We start from the raw sequence: 22,929 nt of genomic DNA, 5'->3' as shown, positions 1-22,929 counted from the left end.
ATAAAAAATTACAGACCTCTACATGCTTTGTCAGTAGGAAAACCTGCAAAATCGTCAGTGTATCAAATACTTGTTCTCCCCACTGTAGTTTCGCAAGCCAATTCTAACTAGTGTTAGCGCAATGACTGGAAGTCTATGTGTATCTACTAGAATGCTAGCAGATAACCATAGACAACGCTAGTTTGGTTCACTGAAATACCCTCTCAGAAGTATCAATGAGAATGACCAGTTCAGTCAATGGCCACATTCAGAACCATACATCAAATGACCATCAACACAAATGACCATCTCTAAGGCATATCTTTGGATGCCAGCAAAAAAAGTGAGAAAAATATGACGTGAAAATCCATCTGATTTAACATGACATGTTCAAATCATAGTCCTTAGTTATTATAACACAAAAACACATTTCAGACATACAGTATACTGTACATTCAGTTGTTCATATTTACAGCTGTGCTTCAGAAATGGAGAAGGTTCACTTGGTGTCCCATTATAAATACAATTTCTTCACCTGAAAATCGTCCTTAAAAAAAAAACACAAGTGCATTGAAAGTACAGACAAATATGATACAGTCATAATTTGTGTACTCACAAGGAAGGGGAAACTACATTGAAATTCAGTGTCAATGCTCACACAAGTAAACACATTTCACAAGGTCTTCTCAGTCAATAATCAATATTCTATTCCTTATCAATCCAGTCTTGAGTAACAGAAGTGAACAATTATTTCTGTGTACTAATATTGCGTTGTGGATGGGAATAGGGGGAGCCCTCCATCTACGGTGAATGGTCATGCCCCCATCCGTGCCCTCTGACCACACCCTTACTGTCCTGGTCTGGTTTGGTCCAGTAAATTCTGGTATGGTATGGACCGGTCAGTTCTGTTGACCCCTGAGGCTCAGTGGTCCTCAACTGGACACAACGCTGTCTGAGTCAGATCCAGAGGCTTCAGCCTCATCAGCAGAGGTGGTAAGGCCAGGGTAAGGCCGTGGCTGGTCCAGGTTGACGTAGGTCACCTTCAGGCTGATGTAGTGCTCACCCTCCAGGCAGGACAAGATCTCTAGCACCTCCTGGCCCAGCGTGTGGAAGTCAGGCCTGAACTCTGGCTCCGGGTCCCAGCACTCCAGCATGATGGAGTACCTGTAGAGAAACAACAGCGTAGAACAATGACAACAGCTGTCAACAACCATGACAGAGTTCCTAATGCAACAACAACAGCTATAAACGACTGTGATAGAATAGCTGTAGATCAGGAACGGGAAACTTTGATTGGGGTGATCCGCATGCCGCCGGTTGCCCGTTAAAATGATCTGACACTAGATCACTTACAAAGCATCAGGGCAGAACTGTGGTTGGTGCAGCCTGCGTCCCTTTAATAGAAAGTGAGTGATGTCGTAGGGGTCCACTTCAGGATAGGGGCTCGCTCCTCTGGTCAACAGCTCCCACATCAGGACCCCAAATGACCACTGTGAAGACAAGGGATAAAGAGCTAGAAAACATTTATAAGAACTGGATCTCTAGCAAGTCCTGGACCAGGTTCATTTAGCAGACGCTCTTATCCAGAGCGACTTACAGTAGTGAGTGCATCCGTTTTCATACTTTTTTTGTACTGTAAGACAGCTAGCTACAGTATACAATGGCTATAAGAAAATTGAAATGGAGTCATAATCCCTCACCACGTCTGACTTAGTGGTGAACTTCTGTGTCTGCAGGCTCTCTATGGCCATCCACTTGACTGGCAGCTTGGCCTTCCTGTGGTCCTGGATGCTGTAGTACTCCTTGTCGAACACATCTCTGGCCATTCCGAAATCTGCCACCTTCACCGTAAACATTTCATCAAGCCTAAAGAGACCGTAGATAATAGACAGACTTTGTCGATGGCACAGCCAGGTACTGGATTGAGAAATAGCAGAAAGAAAACATTAACAAGTGATAGAGCTGCCCTGCACTTACATGCAGTTTCGAGCTGCCAGGTCTCTGTGTACAAACTTCTTCTGGGCCAGGTACTCCATCCCTTTGGCAACCTGTAGCCCAAAGCCAATCAGGTCTTTCACTGTTGGATTCTGGAGGAAGAGAGGTGACACAGGAGTCATTCATGAACAATATAAACGTATATTCGCTCTGACGAACTGACTAGTGGCTATACTTTGTTATTATGAAGTATGAGGAAGAGTAGGCCTTTAACGTACCCTCCTTTCACAGAGTATGAAGTGGCGCAGGTCTCCATGTTTCATATAGGGCAGCACCACCAGGGGGAGTCCCTCCTGAGGCAGCAGGATACCCAGCAGGGAGAGAACATTGGTGTGGTGGAACTCCTTCATCAGGATGCCCTCTCTCAGAAACTGCTCCACCTCCTCTAGGTCTGTGATCCCTGAGAGAGGGAGAATTGAACTATGTGTACCAAGCAGGACATACACCACAGATGACTAGCACAGTTGTTTATGGCATGAGAGCTCGGCCAAACAAAATGAGAAGAATCCACTTACTGTTCAATGACTTAACAGCACAGTGGATTAACTGTTCTTGGTTATTGTTGTCTGTCAGGTAGCCGTGGCATACAGTCCCAAAATGACCTGAATAACGACAAAATAACATCCGTGTTTTGGGGGATATGGCGCTAGTCTAGTTACATACTTTAAACGTAAACAAAGAAAGAAGAATGAACAGGTAAATGAGTGGAAACAGAAATAGATGGATTCTAATGAAGATGACGGCCAGACCCATTTTGCTTTTCTTAGTCAGTATCTGAGGAGGTCCCGATCTGTTTGGCATGACAATGACCATAGGAGTTGGCAAGACAGCACAAACAGATCTTGGAACGGGCTATCTAGACCATACCTTTGCCGATGATCTGGTTGTGGTGAACATTGAGCCTGTCGGCTGGGATCAGGACGTCTTTGACCTCCTCCAGGAGCTCAGGTCTCAGGGTGTCCAATGAGATCAGAGGCGTGGCTGAGGGGTCAAAGGTGGCAGCGTAGAGCAGGCTATGTAAGGCTATCCCTCCTGAGCCTGTCCTTTGGCTCACCTGGTTGGACCATTCTGGAGTACAGAGGGGACACGGCAAGAGAAACCATTGATTCATTGATATGAATCACAAGATTAATGAACCATAACAAATGTTCACTCCAAGGATCTCACCTTGTCGATAGTCACCTGTGGGGGATTGGTCAGGGTTGCTGCTTATCCGACTGCGGACAAACATCCTTGCTAAACCAGTGTCAACTTTGGCTGAAATGTATTCATCAACATAATGAATTACATTGCCTTATACAGTACATACTCAAAAACTTGAGATACCTAGCAGAAAATATGAAATGTCTTAAATGCACACATGGTAAGTTATTCCTTACATGACAACAATTGTTAAAGGCATAAAAATGTACGTCTGTCTAACCCGTGCTATCATTTAAGAGTACTGGTAAATGTACTGGTAGATGAAAGTACATCTTCTTGTAGTGTATTCCACACACAGTAATGGTTCTCACCTTTCTTCTTCCTCCTCACATGTTTCATGGTGATGAAGGCCATGGCAGCACCAACACACAACGCAATGACAATTCCAAACATGATAACCACTATGTTGGTGGTGTTGTTGACGAAGACCACCGTGCCCACCTCATAGGCACGCCCATTCACAGACACCTAGGACAAAAAAACAGGATATTACTCACACCTTATTCTGGGATCAGTTTGATTATCACTTTAATTTAAGGACCAGTTTACTAATGGATTGATGGTTTGCTTTCAAGGTTCGGGTCAATTCCATTTCAATTCATTTAAGTAAACAGAAATTCAAATATCACTGTCTGTTAGCTCGCACGATTCTTGCCATTGTCCTTCGACCTCTCTCATCAACGAGCTCTTTTGTCCACAGGACTGCCGCTGACTGAATGTTTTTAGTTTGTCGCACCATTCGCGGGAAACCCTAGACTCAGGAGGGCGGCTGTTTTTGAGATACTGGAACCGGAGCGCCTAGCACCGACGATCATACCCCGCTCAAAGTCACTTAGGTCACTCGTTTTGCCCATTCTAACATTCAATTGAACAGTAACTGAATGCCTCAATGTCTGTCTGCCTGCTTTATAAGCCCCCCCCCCGGCTTAGACAATTAAGGATTAAGTTCAATTAAGTTAACCATTACAGTAGCTCACCATGACAGGCGAACCTTCCCTGGGGATGATGAGCTCCTTGGGGATCCTGCAGGTCAGTTCGTTGTCCAGCACTTGGACACCGCAGTCCACACCTCCGATGGTCATTATGATCTCCATGCAGAGGCTCACCATGCTTAGCTTGTTGTGCTGCAGAACATGGAAAAACACTTAATGAGGAATTTATTGGAGCTTGAATATTGCTGGTTGAAATGACATCTTTAAAACCAGATTACACACGATTTCAGTTGTAAACTGGTTGCAATGAAGTCATTTCAACCAGCTTTGCCCACTGGTACCTACGAAATCAACTACTCACACTACTTATACAACAACAATTGTGGTTAGATTTACCCATCAACCAATTGGTTAATCTAGAGTTACTGTAATGGTTGAAAACAATGATGATTGATTGACTGACTACGTAACTGGCTCTCTTCAAAGCTGAGTCCTGTGTGTATGATGGTGAACGTACATGCAGTGAAACCTCAGTCTGTCCAGAGCTCAGGCTCAGTACATTGCCTTCGTACTCAAAGGGGGTGATGCTGGCGTCTGGTTGGTATTCAAAGTTCTTCTTCACCAGATTGATGGCCCCGTCCATGCTGATATTAATAAAGCCCTTGTCTGTCTCATTTCTGGGGAAGACGGGGGCAAAGCACTCCATGTGCGTGGGGGTTGCTGTCCCGTTGCAGACCTGCGTTATGTTCGACACATCAAATAGTGTCAATAACAGTACTGTACTCTGGGGTCATTTAATCAAATAAAATCAAAGACTGGCATTTAAAGGATATTACCCCATCATAGGTTTATGAAGCCCAGAGTTGTGAGCCCTGCCGGATAACTTACACGCTGCAGAGACTTCTTCAGTTTGTTGGATTTGTAGTGGATGACAGTGTTGTACGCAGAGTCCAGATTTTTGCCTTTGATGATGATCTTGGATCCACTTAATCACAGGATTGAACAAGGAGGAAAACAAACACATAGAGACTCGGTGTTAGAGGTCAACGCTGTTGACTGTAGAAACCAGAGAAACCAGCACTATTTGCAGTTTATTCTCTATTATTATTCAAATGGTTGTGCCAGTTGCTGAAATGTGACCCAGAAAAGGCACAGCATTGTTACACAACAGGTCTTAGCTTGTTTATTTCTGTTGGCTAATCACATCCTCACTTAGGTTAACCTCATTGCCTCTAGAGAGATTGCACATTTCCTGCACAGCATGTTTTCCCTCAGCTAAAAGTGTAGGCACTGCCCGGAATACATTTGACTTATCACCGTCTTCTTGGTCCGCATCAGCTGTGTGCAATTAACTGTTTTCTACAGTCCTATATAGCACATTTGCAGGTCAGTCAGCTAGGCCCAGAAGCACACAGAGGATGCCTACTGGCTAGTATCCATTTGTATGGCCTACCTTCGGAAGCTGCAGGCAGGCCGTATCTCAGTGATCACAGGGTTGCTCTTGTAGTGGAACATCTTGTTAGTGGACACCTGGGATTGGTCAATGACAACCCTCACGGGCACCTTCTTCACTGCTGCCACACCTTTAGACCGGCAGACTATGGAGGACGTGGTCCCCGTACCCTTAGAGACGCTGACAGAGACACAGTAAGACAATAACATAATATTATGGACACTGATATAGATCTAGACAGAAACAGTAAAAGTCATATGTACTATGTTCTACAGTTACAATGAGACACCCAGGCTGAGAGAGCAAATTGCACAGCTGAAACGGTAGATGCCCATAATTACCTCTTGATGGGGCAGTCCTGGTCTCCTATAGACACAGTCTTAATCATCCCAGCATTCAAGTGAGGCCCTGTCAGTGTGACCAAAGTCCCCCCTACCTGAGGCCCGTAGTCAGGCATGATTTCTGTGATACTTGGCTCCTGGATAGAATTGTAGACATTAAAGTGGATGAAATACATTGTTTTGAATAAAAGGTTGTGTCAACAGTCAAACAAATGTAATCCTCCTCACCACAAAAGTGAACCCTGAAATTTGAGCCTGCCCTTGGATTGAGTAGCGTCCCTCCACCTTCCCCTCATGCACTTCCACGGTGATGTTGAGATCCTGGTATGGGCCTGTAACATTAGGGTGAATGCTACACACCAGCCTAGGAGTGGTCAGGGTGAAAGATCAGTGTTGACTACAGCCTCAATAATAACAAAGCTATGAGGTCATTTGACAGAGTTGATTTGAAGCTTGGATGTCTCCATGCATTCTGTGTCTGTTACTTACTGTGTGCTGTTGCTCTTCTCTGACAGTACAGTGCAGGGGGTCTCTCCCACCCTCACCAGGTGGGTCTCCTTGCTGATGATGGCTGGTCTTATAGGAGACTGGAACTCCCAGCCACACAGCTTAAGCTCTGTCTCACCATTAGGGGGAGCTGTCTTAGGGAAAAACTGAATCCCCCCATACAATACGATCAGAAAAACATGATGCAGTTGACATTTCCTCAAATGCTTTACACATTTTCTTCAAATGCTCAACTACTCACTTTCAAATATTATATTAACAATGTGTCAGTTTCTTCGACCCATGTGGTGGTCGTTGTTCTGACATTTATAACAGAGGATCAGTTTAAAAAGAGCCACTCCCTACTCCGGCCCCCAAGCAGTCTTACCTCTGTGATGAAGGGAGGACAGGACTCATTCTTCCACTGGGCGGGGCACTCCTCCTGCCTGGAGCACACCGCCGAGCACCAGCCACACCCTGTAAACCTGGGCGCCGCCAGGCATGTGGAGCAGGTTAGAAAGTGTTTACATCCAGGCCCTTTAGGAGACACACTGAACATCTGTTACAAAGAAAGAGGAAGAGAGAGAGGTGAAGAGAAGGGGAGAGAGGGAAGAGAGAGGGGGAAGAGAGGAAGAGAGAGAGGTGAAGAGAGGGGGAGAAAGAAAAGAAAGGGAGCGGGAAATAAATTGTTACAGTGTATTCTCTGCCTTTAGAAATCAAAAGTAAAACAAATAAGCAAAGTGGGGGTAATGAGCACTTATGACTGAATAGAAAAGGCACCTTATTTCCAACCACGAAGAGCAAGGACTCGTTGGATTGCACAGCAGCTTTCCTGGACACTTCTGTTTCCTCACCCAGAGAATAGTTGGCAAAGATGATGGGACTTGACCTCCTCAGGATGAGCTACAACAGTCAAAGACACTACAGTTATATCCCTGAGCCATGGCAGACCTGTGAAAGGAATGGATTTATAATATGTTCTACTTAGGTTGGTTAACGTGCTGAGAGAGCTAATGATCTTCATTGGAAAAAAACTGATTGTATATATGAGGAAAGACAGTCATGCATGCACATGGTACAATTTTTTTAATATAGCTCAATCTACCACCACTTTTACTGAATATGAATTCATGAAATAGACACTGTAATTTCATATTCTCCTACTAGACACCTCAGTGACTTTACTGTACTGCAACACAAACACACTAAACACATAGACACAGTGAGTGTACCTGCAGCAGCCTGCCATCCTTGGTGCCAATGTGTGCCACAGTGTTGTCCCCGATGATGGTAACCAACACTGAGGTGAGCAGGACGTTGTTCATGTACCTGTTGAAGAGGTCCACCCTGTAGTAGGGTTTAGACACTAGGGTGGGACTTTCCCTGCACGTGGCATTGTTCTCTGAGCTCTGCACAGACACAACACACATAGAGACAACATTACTCATACTGACTGACTGACTACTCCGACATGAGTACTCATTTCACACAATTTCCACTTCCCTTTTTAGATTGGTTGATTAAAATGGTGAATACACTGATTTATTTTACATGACATCGTTTTTCTATTTTTTTATTTAGCCTTTATTTAACTAGGCAAGTCAGTTAAGAACAAATTCTTATTTACAATGACGGCCTACCCCGCCAAAACCCTAACGACGCTAGGCAAAATGTGCGCCGCCCTATGGGATGCCCAATCACAGCCACTTGTGATACAGCCTGGAATCGAACCAGGGTCTGGAGGAGGAGGAGGTTCCAATCAGCTTTCTATAGGCTTACAATATTTATTTCTCAGCTTTCATAATATTAAGCACATTATTTTGCTTTACAACAGGAGTATAGCCTGCCTGGCATTAAAATGAATAATGAGAAAAGCGTCCTCCATCCGCTATTTAAGTACATAGATGACATGTATTTTTGTTCCACTTCCCCTGTATTGAGACGAATGTAGGATAATGGTCCATTCTAAATCCAAATTCACACATATATTATTTAGTATACGTAAAGACAACATTAAATCAAGAATAGTCTAATGGGTGACAATATTAGCCTATCCCTTGTGAATGATATATTATCACTTTTTCAAATCGTAGTCACACACCTCATGTAGCCTAGCCCATATGCCTATATGTTTTGATAAGGATTATATCACAACTAAAAAAAACATAGCAGAGCTCAAGCCTTTCAAGCAACTTTTTAAAAAACATCATCATTAGAGTCGCATCATGCTGTCTTAGAGTGTATAACAAGTAGCCCAACTTTTGTAAAGTTGCATAAATAACTCTAAATTAAACATTTAGGAGGACCTGTTTCTTTGTTAACAGTTCAACACAGAATAGCCTCATGTCCCTCAAATCGTTAGGATGAAATATCCTTTCTATTTTATTTAGTTATGTTCAATTGTATTCTTCATACTATAAAATTATTTAAAATAATGCCACGGAATTCTAAGAAAATCTGCTTAATGAACTAGTGTCGCCCACAGCCAAAAGGCACAGCCAGATCAGGGCCTAACATAAGGACAACTCAGAGTATGGTATTCTGTTCTTCTGAAATAGACTACATTTTCTTCATATCATGCTTCTTTAGACCTGTCTAAAATAAATAATAGATTTATTGTGATGGTGTAGGCTATACTAAATGGATTCGTTAGACTTTTTAAAATGTAGATGTCCCAAAGGTCTCCTTCAGTGGCTTGTAGGCTATACATGGAAGCCGGGAGATGCTAAGTGTTTATGTAAATTAACGGCCAATTTACCACGAGACCGGCAGTTATTTGTTTGACAATAACCGGCTGACAAAATGTCATGACCGCCACAGCCCTAGTCACAACATTTCTCAATGTATAGTGTGTCAACCAATCATCTGTGCAGCCTGACTTGTTTGCCATCACTTTTGCATCATTTTTTTGAACCATACACTTTTTCAATTCATCATCAGTCCAGAGGACTCTAACAGTTCTCACCGTTCATTTCTTAACAGGTGCATGCTTGTCAACAATTGTCATGTCATTTAAATACTTCCAGTGCTGCATCTGGATTCACTTAATGATACACATCAGACCAACACATTTTCTTCTTTTTTTAAATACATATTTAACAAAAGTGTCCTGAGGATTTTTTTTCTTCATCATCTCTGATAAATTACTTTAGGTCCACTTTGGCTTTCCTTGTTATTGCCACAATGTTATGGTCACTACAGCCAATGGGACCTGATATTGCTTTGGAGCAAAGCTCCTCAGCATTAGTGAAGATATGATCCATGCATGTGGATGTCACAGATCCAACACTACTGGTATCCACTCTAGTTGTTTGAGTGATAACCTATTACAGCCATTAGTCCCAGTTAGAAGCTTCCTCCTGAGAGGACAGCTAGTTGCTAACCAGTCACTGTTCAGGTCACCCAGAAAATAAAGCTCTCCGTTAAGATCACACACTCCATCAAGCATTTCACACACATGATCTACATAGATACTGACTGTTAGCCCTTGCTAGCCTACAGCAGCACCCTAAAAGAATAGGCTTTAGAGGACTCAGGTAAACCTGCAATCACAACACTTGACATGAGAACTTCTCTAAGCTTTACAGAGATATGGCTCTGAATATATACAGAAACACCTCCCCTATAGCCATTCCTGTCTCGTCTGTTGATGTTATCTCCTTGTATTGCTACAACTGTATCATCGTAGGAATTATCTAAGGGAGTCTCAGAAATGGGAAATATATTAATATTATCTGATGTTAGCAAGTTATTGATTTCCTGAACTTTATTTCTAAGGCTACATATACAGTGGGGAGAACAAGTATTTAAAACACTGCCGATTTTGCAGGTTTTCCTACTTACAAAGCATGTAGAGGTCTGTAATTTTTTATCATAGGTACACTTCAACTGTGAGAGACGGAATCTAAAACAAAAATCCAGAAAATCACATTGTATGATTTTTAAGTAATTAATTAGCATTTTATTGCATGACATAAGTATTTGATACATCAGAAAAGCAGAACTTAATATTTGGTACAGAAACCTTTGTTTGCAATTACAGAGATCATACGTTTCCTGTAGTTCTTAACCAGGTTTGCACACACTGCAGCAGGGATTTTGGCCCACTCCTCCATACAGACCTTCTCCAGATCCTTGAGGTTTCGGGGCTGTCGTTGAGCAATACGGACTTTCAGCTCCCTCCAAAGATTTTCTATTGGGTTCAGTTCTGGAGACTGGCTAGGCCACTCCAGGACCTTGAGATGCTTCTTACGGAGCCACTCCTTAGTTGCTCTGGCTGTGTGTTTCGGGTCGTTGTCATGCTGGAAGACCCAGCCACGACCCATCTTCAATGCTCTTACTGAGGGAAGGAGGTTGTTGGCCAAGATCTCACGATACATGGCCCCATCCATCCTCCCTTCAATACAATGCAGTCGTCCTGTCCCCTTTGCAGAAAAGCATCCCCAAAGAATGATGTTTCCACCTCCATGCTTCACGGTTGGGATGGTGTTCTTGGGGTTGTACTCATCCGTCTTCTTCCTCCAAACACGGCAAGTGGAGTTTAGACCAAAAAGCTCTATTTTTGTCTCATCAGACCACATGACCTTCTCTCATTCCTCCTCTGGATCATCCAGATGGTCATTGGCAAACTTCAGACTGACCTGGACATGCTTTGGCTTGAGCAGGGGGACCTTGCGTGCGCTGCAGGATTTTAATCCATGATGGCGTAGTGTGTTACTAATGGTTTTCTTTGAGACTGTGGTCCCAGCTCTCTTCAGGTTATTGACCAGGTCCTGCCGTGTATTTCTGGGCTGATCACTCACCTTCCTCATGATCATTGATGCCCCATGAGATGAGATCTTGCATGGAGCCCCAGACCGAGGGTGATTGACCGTCATCTTGAACTTCTTCCATTTTCTAATAATTGTGCCAACAGTTGTTGCCTTCTCACCAAGCTGCTTGCCTATTGTCCTGTAGCCCATCCCAGCCTTGTGCAGGTCTACAATTTTAACACTGATGTCCTTACACAGCTCTCTGGTCTTGGCCATTGTGGAGAGGTTGGAATCTGTTTGATTGAGTGTGTGGACAGGTGTCTTTTATACAGGTAACGAGTTCAAACAGGTGCAGTTAATACAGGTAATGAGTGGAGAACAGGAGAGCTTCTTAAAGAAAAACTAACAGGTCTGTGAGAGACGGAATTCTTACTGGTTGGTAGGTGATCAAATACTTATGTCATGCAATAAAATGCAAGTTAATTACTTAAAAATCATACAATGTGATTTTCTGGATTTTTGTTTTAGATTCCGTCTCTCACAGTTGAAGTGTACCTATGATAGAAATGACAGATCTCTACATGCTTTGTAAGTAGGAAAGCCTGCAAAATTGGCAGTGTATCAAATATTTGTTCTCCCCACTGTATTAATAAAACCTTTTCTTGTGTAGCTTATCAGAGATGGACATACTTTTGAAAAGAACAAAAAAAGCAATAGACAAAAATAAACACTGCTCCGCATGGGGACTGTTGTTGCTAAACACATTGTTCTGGACGCTTTTGTAGCTTTAATAAGGCTTACACAAGAGAAGGAGTTCATTAAGTGCCTATGTATATCCCAAAGTTGGGACAATTACCACATTGTTATAATATTTAAATAATGTTATACTTTTTTTATATTAAAACGTGCAATGTGCAAAAATATAGATTTTTCTTCATTTTCAGTTTATATCCTTAACATGATGAAAATGAATGAGATTTACTCTCACGGGCCAAAAAGAACTCTGAAACCAATAGGCCACGTTTTTGGATTACACAATTTTACAATTTTCTTAACATTTAACCTTCAATTGGGTTTCTATTCACTTTTATGCTGAGTTGACCCAGCAGATGGGTATTTTTTATGTAATCTTTAGGTTATTTTCAGGAGGCGTGGCCTATTGGGTGTGTGGCTTCCAGATAGGTATTTTTGGCCACTTCTTCATGTTTGTGCACTGCAAATGTACCTTTCCCTTCAATATTTTTGCACATTACATAATTTAATAGAAATAAAACATGAATAACATTATTTCAACAGCAAAACAAAGTGGTAACTATCCCAACACTGGGATACGCATAGGCCCTTGAAGAAATAAACTTGTGTAATCGACATTGAGATACAAAAGTGTCAGTGCTCAACTTTAACTTGTGTTGACATGTGTTTCAGACATAAGGAAGTGGATGGCTGCAAACTTTCTACTTTTAAACTCGGACAAAACAGAGATGCTTGTTCTAGGTCCCAAGAAACAAAGAGATCTTCTGTTGAATCTGACAATTAATCTTAATGGTTGTACAGTCGTCTCAAATAAAACTGTGAAGGACCTCGGCGTTACTCTGGACCCTGATCTCTCTTTTGAAGAACATATCAAGACCATTTCAAGGACAGCTTTTTTCCATCTACGTAACATTGCAAAAATCAGAAACTTTCTGTCCAAAAATGATGCAGAAAAATTAATCCATGCTTTTGTCACTTCTAGGTTAGACTACTGCAATGCTCTACTTTCCGGCTACCCGGATAAAGCACTAAATAAACTTCAGTTAGTACTAAATACGGCTGCTCGAATTCTGACTAGAACCAAAAAATTTGATCATATTACTCCAGTGCTAGCCTCTCTACACTGGCTTCCTGTCAAAGCAAGGGCTGATTTCAAGGTTTTACTGCTAACCTACAAAGCATTACATGGGCTTGCTCCTACCTATCTCTCTGATTTGGTCCTGCCGTACATACCTACACGTACACTACGGTCACAAGACGCAGGCCTCCTAATTGTCCCTAGAATTTCTAAGCAAACAGCTGGAGGCAGGGCTTTCTCCTATAGAGCTCCATTTTTATGGAACGGTCTGCCTACCCATGTCAGAGACGCAAACTCGGTCTCAACCTTTAAGTCCTTACTGAAGACTTATCTCTTCAGTGGGTCATATGATTGAGTGTAGTCTGGCCCAGGAGTGGGAAGGTGAACGGAAAGGCTCTGGAGCAACGAACCGCCCTTGCTGTCTCTGCCTGGCCGGTTCCCCTCTTCCCACTGGGATTCTCTGCCTCTAACCCTTTTACAGGGGCTGAGTCACTGGCTCACTGGGTCTCTCTCTTGCCGTCCCTGGAAGGGGTGCGTCACCTGAGTGGGTTGATTCACTGATGTGGTCATCCTGTCTGGGATGGCGCCCCCTTGGGTTGTGCCATGGCGGAGTTCTTTGTGGGCTATACTCAGCCTTGTCTCAGGATGGTAAGTGGTAAGTTGGTGGTTGAAGATATCCCTCTAGTGGTGTGGAGGCTGTGCTTTGGCAAAGTGGGTGGGGTTATGTCCTTCCTGTTTGGCCCTGTCTGGGGGTGTCCTCGGATGGGGCCACAGTGTCTCCTGACCCCTCCTGTCTCAGCCTCCAGTATTTATGCTGCAGTAGTTAATGTGTCGGGGGGCTAGGGTCAGTTTGTTATATCTGGAGTACCTCTCCTGTCCTATTCGGTGTCCTGTGTGAATCTAAGTGTGCGTTCTCTAATTCTCTCTTTCTCTCTCTCTCTCTCTCTCTCTCTCGGAGGACCTGAGCCCTAGGACCATGCCCCAGGACTACCTGACATGATGACTCCTTGCTGTCCCCAGTCCACCTGGCCGTGCTGCTGCTCCAGTTTCAACTGTTCTGCCTTATTATTATTCGACCATGCTGGTCATTTATGAACATTTGAACATCTTGGCCATGTTCTGTTATAATCTCCACCCGGCACAGCCAGAAGAGGACTGGCCACCCCACATAGCCTGGTTCCTCTCTAGGTTTCTTCCTAGGTTTTGGCCTTTCTAGGGAGTTTTTCCTAGCCACCGTGCTTCTACACCTGCATTGCTTGCTGTTTGGGGTTTTAGGCTGGGTTTCTGTACAGCACTTTGAGATATCAGCTGATGTACGAAGGGCTATATAAATAAATTTGATTTGATTTGATTTGACAATATAACAGAACAGATGAAGTGGAATCAAATTTACTCTCACAGTTGGTCAAATATAACAATCTGAAAGTAACTCCCCTACTAAGCCATGCCTTCAAGTCTTCTGATCTAACACGGTGGATCATAGCTCAAGTGACCCAACTGGCTGGGTCAAAAATAACCCAACTTGTGTTCTGTCCACTTTTTAACCCAGCATTTTTGTTGAGTACTCATACAAATACTATAATCCATTGAAATGTTTAACATTGACAATATGGCTGGCTGTTTAACTTTTGTAACAGTGTACTTTATTGACTTAAACACTAATGACAGTAAAGACGAACGACAGCACACAACTCATGGCGTCATCCACTTAAAACACCTCAGAGATGGAATAAGTGGAGTATCCCTTCCTGTAAACAGTAACCCTACAAACACTGTTCTTCCTCTATTGGTTGAGTCAGACAGTAAAATGCTTTGAGGTGACACAGCTACTTTAAATGGAGGCCATTCCCTGCCCCTTGCTCTTTCCGGTGCTCGCTCTCCCTATGTCTGGTGTGCCTGTTTCCATGCACTCATACAAAACATGTAGGAGCCAGGCGCAGGGATACACTCCCTCCCCCTTCACATTCCGTCTCTTTATCAACACCATTTATAACCTCTGAGTTGGCACACCGTACCTGCAGGTGTATACATCGTTCTATGAGCTCATAGTTGTCAAGTTTACGAGTCACCACACCTTGACAGCGGATATTACACAGCCAAACACATTTCTTTCTTTTTTTAAATGAATACAGTTTTTTGAATGCAGCTGCTGTCTATTTGTCCAACTATCCATACACTACATTTCCAATTCATCTTCTTCAAAGTAATAATTAATGTCACACTTTAACCTAGTCATAGTCATAATATTATTAAACAGTTTAATTTGTTTTTTCTCAAAACATAAGGCATCATACAATAGGTCAAGTCTAACCTAACCTAACATAGTTAAGATTTCAGGAACAGCGATAGCAGGGCTTTCATGTACTAAGGCAGTATCAACAGTTCCGACCCTTACAATCATGGTTATTACCATGTGCTGAAACTCAACAGAGCAGAACAACAGTGTGGCAATGTGCTGGTGAGATCTGACTCATTCACCCCTCCCTCCCTCTCTTCCTCTCTCCCTTCCTCCCTGTTCTCACACACCTGACTTCCTCCTCTCATAGTACTGGGACTTCTAATAGACAATGCAATAAGAATAACCTATATCAGTCCAATGACATAGTCATTTTAGACTGTTGAATATCAATCAAACTATTACATATTCCTGTCTACCATCAGGCTTCACCAACTACCTAACTGAAGCCCTGGCAGAGCAGAAGAGAGTGGAGTAGGCCTGTCACTGACCTCATGAGGGCAGCTCTCGCAGAGCTGGAAGTGGCAGAGCCCCCTGGAAAGCTGCTCTGGGCTGGAGCTGCAGCAGTCCTCCACTCCCTCATCAATGGCCCTGTTCACGTAGTCAATTGGGAAGGCACACAGGGCTGAGTTACTGTAGGGCTTCCCAGAGTCATCTGTCTCTGCAAACACCCCATAGAGAATGTCATCCTTCTCCCCCACTCCTAGCTCGTCTGCCAGCTCCTTCCCGGCCCGGCTGAAGTGGGCCGCCTGCAGCCTGTTATAAACCACGTCCTCGAACACCTTGCTCCCTGTCCTTCTCCTCCTCCGCCTGCGTTTGGGCTCGAAGCGACACTCCAGCACCAGCTCACGGTACATCCACACCTCTGTGTCCTTCACCGGAAGACGGCCCAGACGCGTTTGATACAGAGAGGAGTCCAGGAAGTTCTCCCTCTGGACAGACAGAAAGTAGGCATAATCCTGTGTGGAGAAGCTGTAGATGTAGTCGATCCGGTAGGAGTTCTGTAGTTGAGGGAGCACGGTCAGACCCTTCATTACCATGTCAAAGCCATCCAGGGTCGACAGCGGCCGGCGCACCGATATGGACAATCTGCCGTACCTCTGTGCCACACTCTCATTGAGTGTAGCCACTACAAAGAAATAGGTTGTGTAGCCTTGCTCCACGATGATGACCTCAGTGCCCAGGGGGCTGGCCAGGCAGTCAGGGCAGTCGGAGGGTGAGTTAGCATCCTGCCTGAAGAGACATTCAGATTTAGGTGGGGTACCGTTAGAGTTAATTTCATGTAAGTAACAGACCCCATGCTGAGAGCTCCCACAGGAGTATAGAGAGGTAAGATAAGATGATGAGTCCAAGAGCAGGACCTCATTGTTCGTGTCCACTGAGTCCTCAGGATCAGCCTCAATGCCACACAGGCCACAGGTCTGACACTCTGGGATGCCCACTGGGCCTGTCCTCAGCTCCCATAACTTACTGAGCCTATCACTCACTGCCTCAATGACATTCTGAGAAGCCACATAAACCTCAGGCTCGTACGGGTGGATCACTATGTTCTGGATGGGTTTAGCTGTCTGGAAGTGGGGTATTGAGTAGCTAACGTTGAAATCCACCTCCTTGCGAGGGGTCCTGGGACAGGTGTACAGTCCTGAGGCTTTGAGGGTTTGTATCCACATGCATGTCACCAGGAAGGTGGCCCAGGGGACCATCGCCACTCCACACCACACTGTTACTGCTACTGTCTGTTACCTACAGCCACGAGAACAGGAGATTTCTCCTCTCCTTCTGAACATTCTGGGGAACAGCAGAAGCTCTGTGAGGAGAGAGAGAGAGAGAGAGTTAGAGAAAGAGAGAACAGTCTGTAGAACCCGGCCTCACCCTACTAGAATCTGAAGTCAAATGTCTACTGTTTGCTGATGATCAGCAAACAGCAGCACCTAGATCTTCTTCACAGATTCTGTCAGACCTGGGCCCTGACATTAAATCTCAGTAAGACAAAAATAATGGTGTTCCAAAAAAGGCCCAATTGCCAGGACCACAAATACAAATTCCATATAGACACTGTTGTCCTACAGCACACGAAAAACTATACATACCTCGGCCTAAACATCAGCGCCACAGGTAACTTCAACAAAGCTGTGAACAATCTGAGAGACAAGGCAAGAAGGGCCTTCTACGCCATCAAAAGGAACATAAAATTTGACATACCAACTAGGATCTGGCTAAAAACAGTTGAATCAGTTATAGAACCTATTGCTCTTTATGGTTGTGAGGTCTGGGGTCCGCTCACCAACCAAGAATTCACAAATTGGGACAAACACCAAATTGAGACTCTGCATGCAGAATTCTGAAATAATATCCTCCATGTACAACGTAAAACACCAAATAACACATGCAGAGCAGAATTAGACCGATACCCGCTAATGATCAAAATCTAGAAAAGAGACATTCAATTCTACAACCACCTAAAAAGGAAATCGATTCCCAAACATTCCATAACAAAGACATCACCTACAGAGAGATAAACCTGGAGAAGAGTCCCCTAATCAAGCTGGTCCTGTGGCTCTGTTCACAAACAGACCTCACAGAGCCCCAGGACAGCAACACAATTAGACAAACCAAATCATGAGAAAACTAAAAGATAATTACTTGATACATTGGAAAGAATTAACAAATAAACTGACAACTAGAATGCTATTTGGCCTTAAACAGAGAGTAAGTACACAGTGGCAGAATACCTGACCATTGTGACTGACACAAAATTAAGGAAAGCTTTGACTATGTACAGACTTAGTGAGCATAGCCTTGATAGCGAGAGACCGCCGTAGTCAGACCTGGCTCTCAAGAGAAGACAGGCTATGTGTACACTGCCCACAAAATGAGATGAATACTGAGCAACACTTCCTAACCTCCTGCCAAATGTATAACCATAGACACATATTTCCCTCAGATTAGACAGACCCACAAATTTTGATAAACTCCCATATCTATAGTGTGAAATACCACAGTGTGCCATCACAACAGCAAGGTTTGTGACCTGTTGCCACAAGAAAAGGGAAACCAGTGAAGAACAAGCACCATTGTAAATACAACCCATATTTACGTTTATTTATTTTCCCTTTTGTATTTGAACATCGTTACAATACTGTATATAGCCATAATATGACATCTGAAATGTGTACTGTTTATTTCACTTGCTTTGGCAATGCAAACATATTCTATGTATCCTTTATTTAACTAGGCAAGTCAGTTAAGAACAAATTCTTATTTACAATGACTGCCTACCCCAGCCAAACACTAACCCAGACAACACTGGGCCAATTGTGCACCACCCTATGGGACTCCCAGTCACAGCCAGTTGTGATACAGCCTGGAATCGAACCAAGGTCTGTAGTGATGCCTCTAGCGCTGATATGCAGTGCCTTAGACCGCTAATGCCCATTGAACTGAATTGAGAGACAGAGCAAACAAGAGAAAAAAAGAGAGAAAGAAAGACAGCTAGAGAGAAAAAGAGAAGTGTGGGCGTGAACTAAACAGAGAACTACAGTGGCTTGATGTATTCAGCTTTTTAAACTGAGGGATGGGACATTTAATGACCAGTGAGTCACAGTTTTGTTTACTTTGCTCTCCCTACATGTGTTGTAAAAGAGACAGATAGTATTGGGTATTACTGTGGGATGGGAAGGTTTGCTAATTCAATCTGTGGTTGAGAGAGTGGTTTTTTGTACTAACATTTTCAACATGATTTCATATTTATCCAAACAGATTCGTATGCATGACTTAAATGTGTGAGTAGCAGTCCAGACGGAGTCATTCGGGTTGCGCTTTATGGGAAATGCCAACTTGTTCAAAGTTGGACAAAACAAAACATGAACCATGTTGACATAACTGGAAATGTACTGTATTTTTCTGTCTCGTTTTTACCTCAACTAAAAAATAATACCTAACACTTTGTGTAACCCGATTTCATATGTTTCATTACTTTTATTTTAAAAAAGTTAACTTGTAGTATTGGTCACCATCTGGATGTCAATTTGGGCACCAGGCGTGTCCATATCGACTCTCCCGTACGACCGAGCAGCGTACCATGCCAATTAACGTAGCTAATGTAACGACAAAACCCGTGGCGAATTACCAATGCAATGGTGTTGTTTTATGTAGTTTCTTCGCGCTGGGCAGCTGTATCACATGTCATCGGACGTAACGTGGCCAATTTTTTTCTCCATCCCACTGTATTTCATGTTGATTATGATAGCAGCCTATATTATAATGAACTTGTCCTATTGCATTGGTCGTAAACATTTGGATGTCACCGTGATACAGTATAACGTCGCTGTTCAATGGGGAACGTTTGCGCTGCATGCCGGCAACACAACACCACTCGGCACAGTGTCCTTCACTCCCGTTTAGCGGAGCACTGCTGTTTGGAAGTAACGAGATAGTGTAGGCTATCACCCCATACAGAACCAATCAGTCGATATAACAGGGTGACAGCTAAAGCACACGGTTTCTTATAAACAGACGTGCAACATCCGGGAACGCTTGCGAAACAGACCGGGCCAGGGCTTGGGGTTTGAGAAGTCAATGAGATACGTGACAAATTCGTCCTTAGTTGTTCATTTTCTCGAAATCGAAAGGTGCAACCTAGATTCGAGGCAATATCTTAAGTAGTTGAACATGGTGTTACTACAACCTCGCAAAAAACAACTTTATATCGAATGAGTGCCTTTAATTCGACGGCCTGGGTATGCTTAGTTCAGTTTACAGCCAACGTCGCCATGACAGGTGTGGTCGGGGATTTCTATTGGGAGTTGCCAATCTAAAAACTCTTTGGCTAAAGCGAGATTTAAAAACATATTTTCCAACTACGACATTTAATATATACATTTTTGTACAAACCATTTTTTTTTAAAGAACTATTACTCCGATAAAAACGGAATGATTCTGAACACTCCCCAATCCCAATGTAGGCAGACAAGTTTCAAATTATGAAGAATGACTGAACCGAGTCGGTTCGTCCCAACTCTCAGCTGCCTAACATATGTGATCAATTTGGGCACCAGGCGTGTCCATATAGTCCCCCCGAACGACAGAGCAGCGTGAGAATTAGTGTGAGTTGCTATTTTGCCTAATACGTCATATAAAAGTACATTATAGATGGAACAATCTCATTCCGTATGAATAGATAACAGAAGGAGAGAAAAATACTACGTATAGCCCAACAACCGGCATGCATGTTTAAGACAATTTCTAAACACATTTTTTTTAAAGCACTGAATTGGTGTAAAGTCATATGCCAGTCAAATTGCCATTAACATTACATACCTGGGTGCATAAATTATGCCGCGCATCCAGTTTAACTGAAAAAAAATTGATTCCCAGACACAACACCAGTTGTCTAGTTGTAAGTGGCACTATTACACGTTTTTCAGTTCTGTGCGAAATTATGGAGCAATTTCAGAAATTACGTGTGGGACAAGGCAAGGTTCCTTGTACACTCCTCACATGCCCCGCCTACGGCAATGAAGTATGTACTGGTTTTGATTGCACAATCTCAGTTCTGAGGTTTCTTTTCTTTCCTATGTAACATCCAGATTACGTTTTACTCTCATCATCTGAAGTCACTTCAAGGACAACAATTTTCACACTCATGAAAGCAAGAGATCACGCATTCACTCTTCCGGTTAACAGGAAACCCAACATTCCCAAGTACAGTATGTCCCAAGCATTCTTGGCAGAAGGAATGCTGCTGTGGGGTAGGCCTGTCTGCATACAGTTGCCAGACATGCACTGCTAACAGAAGAAAGACCAACACATCCCAGGAATGAATGTGCAGTCTCAAGGAACAAATATATTATTATTTACATGTCAAATAATTATAGTTATACTCACCTCAAATCAACAAGACATTAAAATAATAGCAAGATCAATTACTTCATGGTAAGTGTGGACATTTAGCCACTGACTAGATTTATTAAAACCATGTACTTCTGGGGGACCAGGAACAGATGCAAAAGGCATGGGTCAATGTTGTCTTAAAGGCACTCATGTCTTGGACCAGTTTTAACTTCTTCACTTTCAAAATACTTTTTTTTTTTAAACATATCTGCCCACCATGGTGCACATAGTCAAACGTTTACTTACAGTTGAAGTCGGAAGTTTACATACACCTTAGCCAAATACATTTAAACTCAGTTTTTCACAATTCCTGACATTTAATCCTAGCAAAAATTCCCTGTCTTGGGACAGATAGGATCACCACTTCATTTTAAGAATGTGATATGCCAGAATAATAGGAGAGATAATTATTTATTTCAGCTTTTATTTCTTTCATCACATTCCCAGTGGGTCAGAAGTTTACATGCACTCAATTAGTATTTGGTACCATTTCCTTTAAATTGTTTAACTTGGGCCAAACGTTTTGGGTAGCTCCCCACAATAATTTGGGTGAATTTTGGCCCATTCCTCCTGACAGAGCTGGTGTAACTGATTCCGGTTTGTAGGCATCCTTGCTGGCACAGGCTTTTTTTCAGTTCTGCCCACATTTTTTCTATAGGACTGAGGTCAGGTCTTTGTGATGGCCACTCCAATACCTTGACTTTGTTGTCCTTAAGCCATTTTGCCACAGCTTTGGAAGTATGCTTGGGGTCATTGTCCATTTAGAAGACCCATTTGCGGAGTGGTTGAAAAATGAGTTTTAATGATGCCAACCTAAGTGTATGTAAACTTCCGACTTCAACTGTTTGAAGCCAAAGTACACTTTTAGGAAAAAAGGTGCTAGTAGACATCGCTGCGGGTAGTAGGGGTACTGGGGGAGCTGGTGCACCCCCTAAAAATCGGAATAATAATAATTAAAATATATATATATTTCTTTGGGCCTTTACTATTATTAGCAGACAGATATAGACATCTGTAGCGTGGGCAAAAACATTTTTTAAGCATCTCCACTTTAGCAAGAAAGATAATGTTATAATTAAGAACAGTATCTTTCAGGATTCAATAGTTGTAATTGTAAGAGTTGTTGCCCAGTCCCGTTCTCTGTGATTGTCATTCTAATGGAATCCAGAAGGAACAAGTCCCTGTCCTCAAACAGGTACATCAAAAAGTTATGGGCAAAATCCACATCAAATTAAATATTTTTTCTTGATCAAATAACATGGAAAGCAACCAGTTTTTGTGCAGCATTAATTTACCATCCTTATAATCCACTTAATACAGTACATTACTGTATTGTACTGTATATAAGCTGGTCATCTAGGTTTGTACCTGTAGACTTTCCATCACCCTGAAGAAAAACAGTGGACGATACAGTAATTGAGTGCATTGAGACATCAAGTGGTTTGGGGTGATGTGGCTGAGTTGGTAGAGCATGGTGCTTTCAATGCTAGTGTTGTGAGTTAGATTCCCACAGGGGACCTGAATGAAAATGTATGCACTCCCTACTGTAAGTTGCTCTGGATAAGTGCGTCTACTAAAATGAAAATTAAAAAAGTAATAATTCATGACAATACAAAGTGATGTGTAACCTGCATTCAGAATGACTTCCAAGGTATGGAAGATTGAATACTGAGACTACCTCAATCATCTAAACTGAAAGAAACATATCAGTAACAGGTGCAATAAATCCAATTACTAACAGAATGGATTAGTTTAGAAAATGATGTGCTATTTATCTTTGTGTAGCAGAAAATTAACCAACAAATTAATGTACAAGCAAAAGCACAGACA

The 22,929-nt window shown here is 42.8% G+C and overlaps 1 protein-coding gene across 1 annotated transcript; it reads right to left on the bottom strand.

Annotated features, from left to right (window-relative positions):
* Positions 1-334: 334 nt before the first annotated feature.
* LOC112254229 (macrophage-stimulating protein receptor-like) lies at positions 335-20,725 on the bottom strand. Its single transcript, XM_024426582.1, has 21 exons — positions 20,527-20,725; positions 15,699-17,014; positions 7,622-7,798; positions 7,170-7,292; positions 6,778-6,948; positions 6,393-6,556; positions 6,132-6,267; positions 5,904-6,040; positions 5,563-5,742; positions 4,998-5,094; positions 4,627-4,845; positions 4,155-4,301; positions 3,489-3,645; positions 3,142-3,231; positions 2,842-3,042; positions 2,490-2,576; positions 2,193-2,374; positions 1,957-2,066; positions 1,680-1,845; positions 1,333-1,469; positions 335-1,143 (listed from the first exon to the last, which is right to left on the bottom strand). Exons 2-21 carry the CDS (start codon positions 16,908-16,910, stop codon positions 912-914), a joined length of 4,125 nt encoding a protein of 1,374 aa, XP_024282350.1. The 5' UTR covers positions 16,911-17,014; positions 20,527-20,725; the 3' UTR covers positions 335-911.
* Positions 20,726-22,929: the final 2,204 nt, after the last annotated feature.

Source organism: Oncorhynchus tshawytscha, linkage group LG07 (genome assembly GCF_018296145.1).
Source record: "Oncorhynchus tshawytscha isolate Ot180627B linkage group LG07, Otsh_v2.0, whole genome shotgun sequence".
In the NCBI taxonomy this organism is placed as follows: Eukaryota; Metazoa; Chordata; class Actinopteri; order Salmoniformes; family Salmonidae; genus Oncorhynchus; species Oncorhynchus tshawytscha.
This window is presented reverse-complemented; position numbering and strand designations above follow the sequence as displayed.

Coding starts and splice junctions, on each gene's coding strand:
- LOC112254229 (XM_024426582.1), bottom strand. CDS start 16,910: ATGGTCCCCTGGGCCACCTTCCTGGTGACATGCATGTGGATACAAACC. Junction 6,557..6,777: donor GTCCTCCCTTCATCACAGAG/GTAAGACTGCTT, acceptor GGGGGGATTCAG/TTTTTCCCTAAGACAGCTCC. Junction 2,067..2,192: donor TCATACTCTGTGAAAGGAGG/GTACGTTAAAGG, acceptor CTCTTCCTCCAG/AATCCAACAGTGAAAGACCT.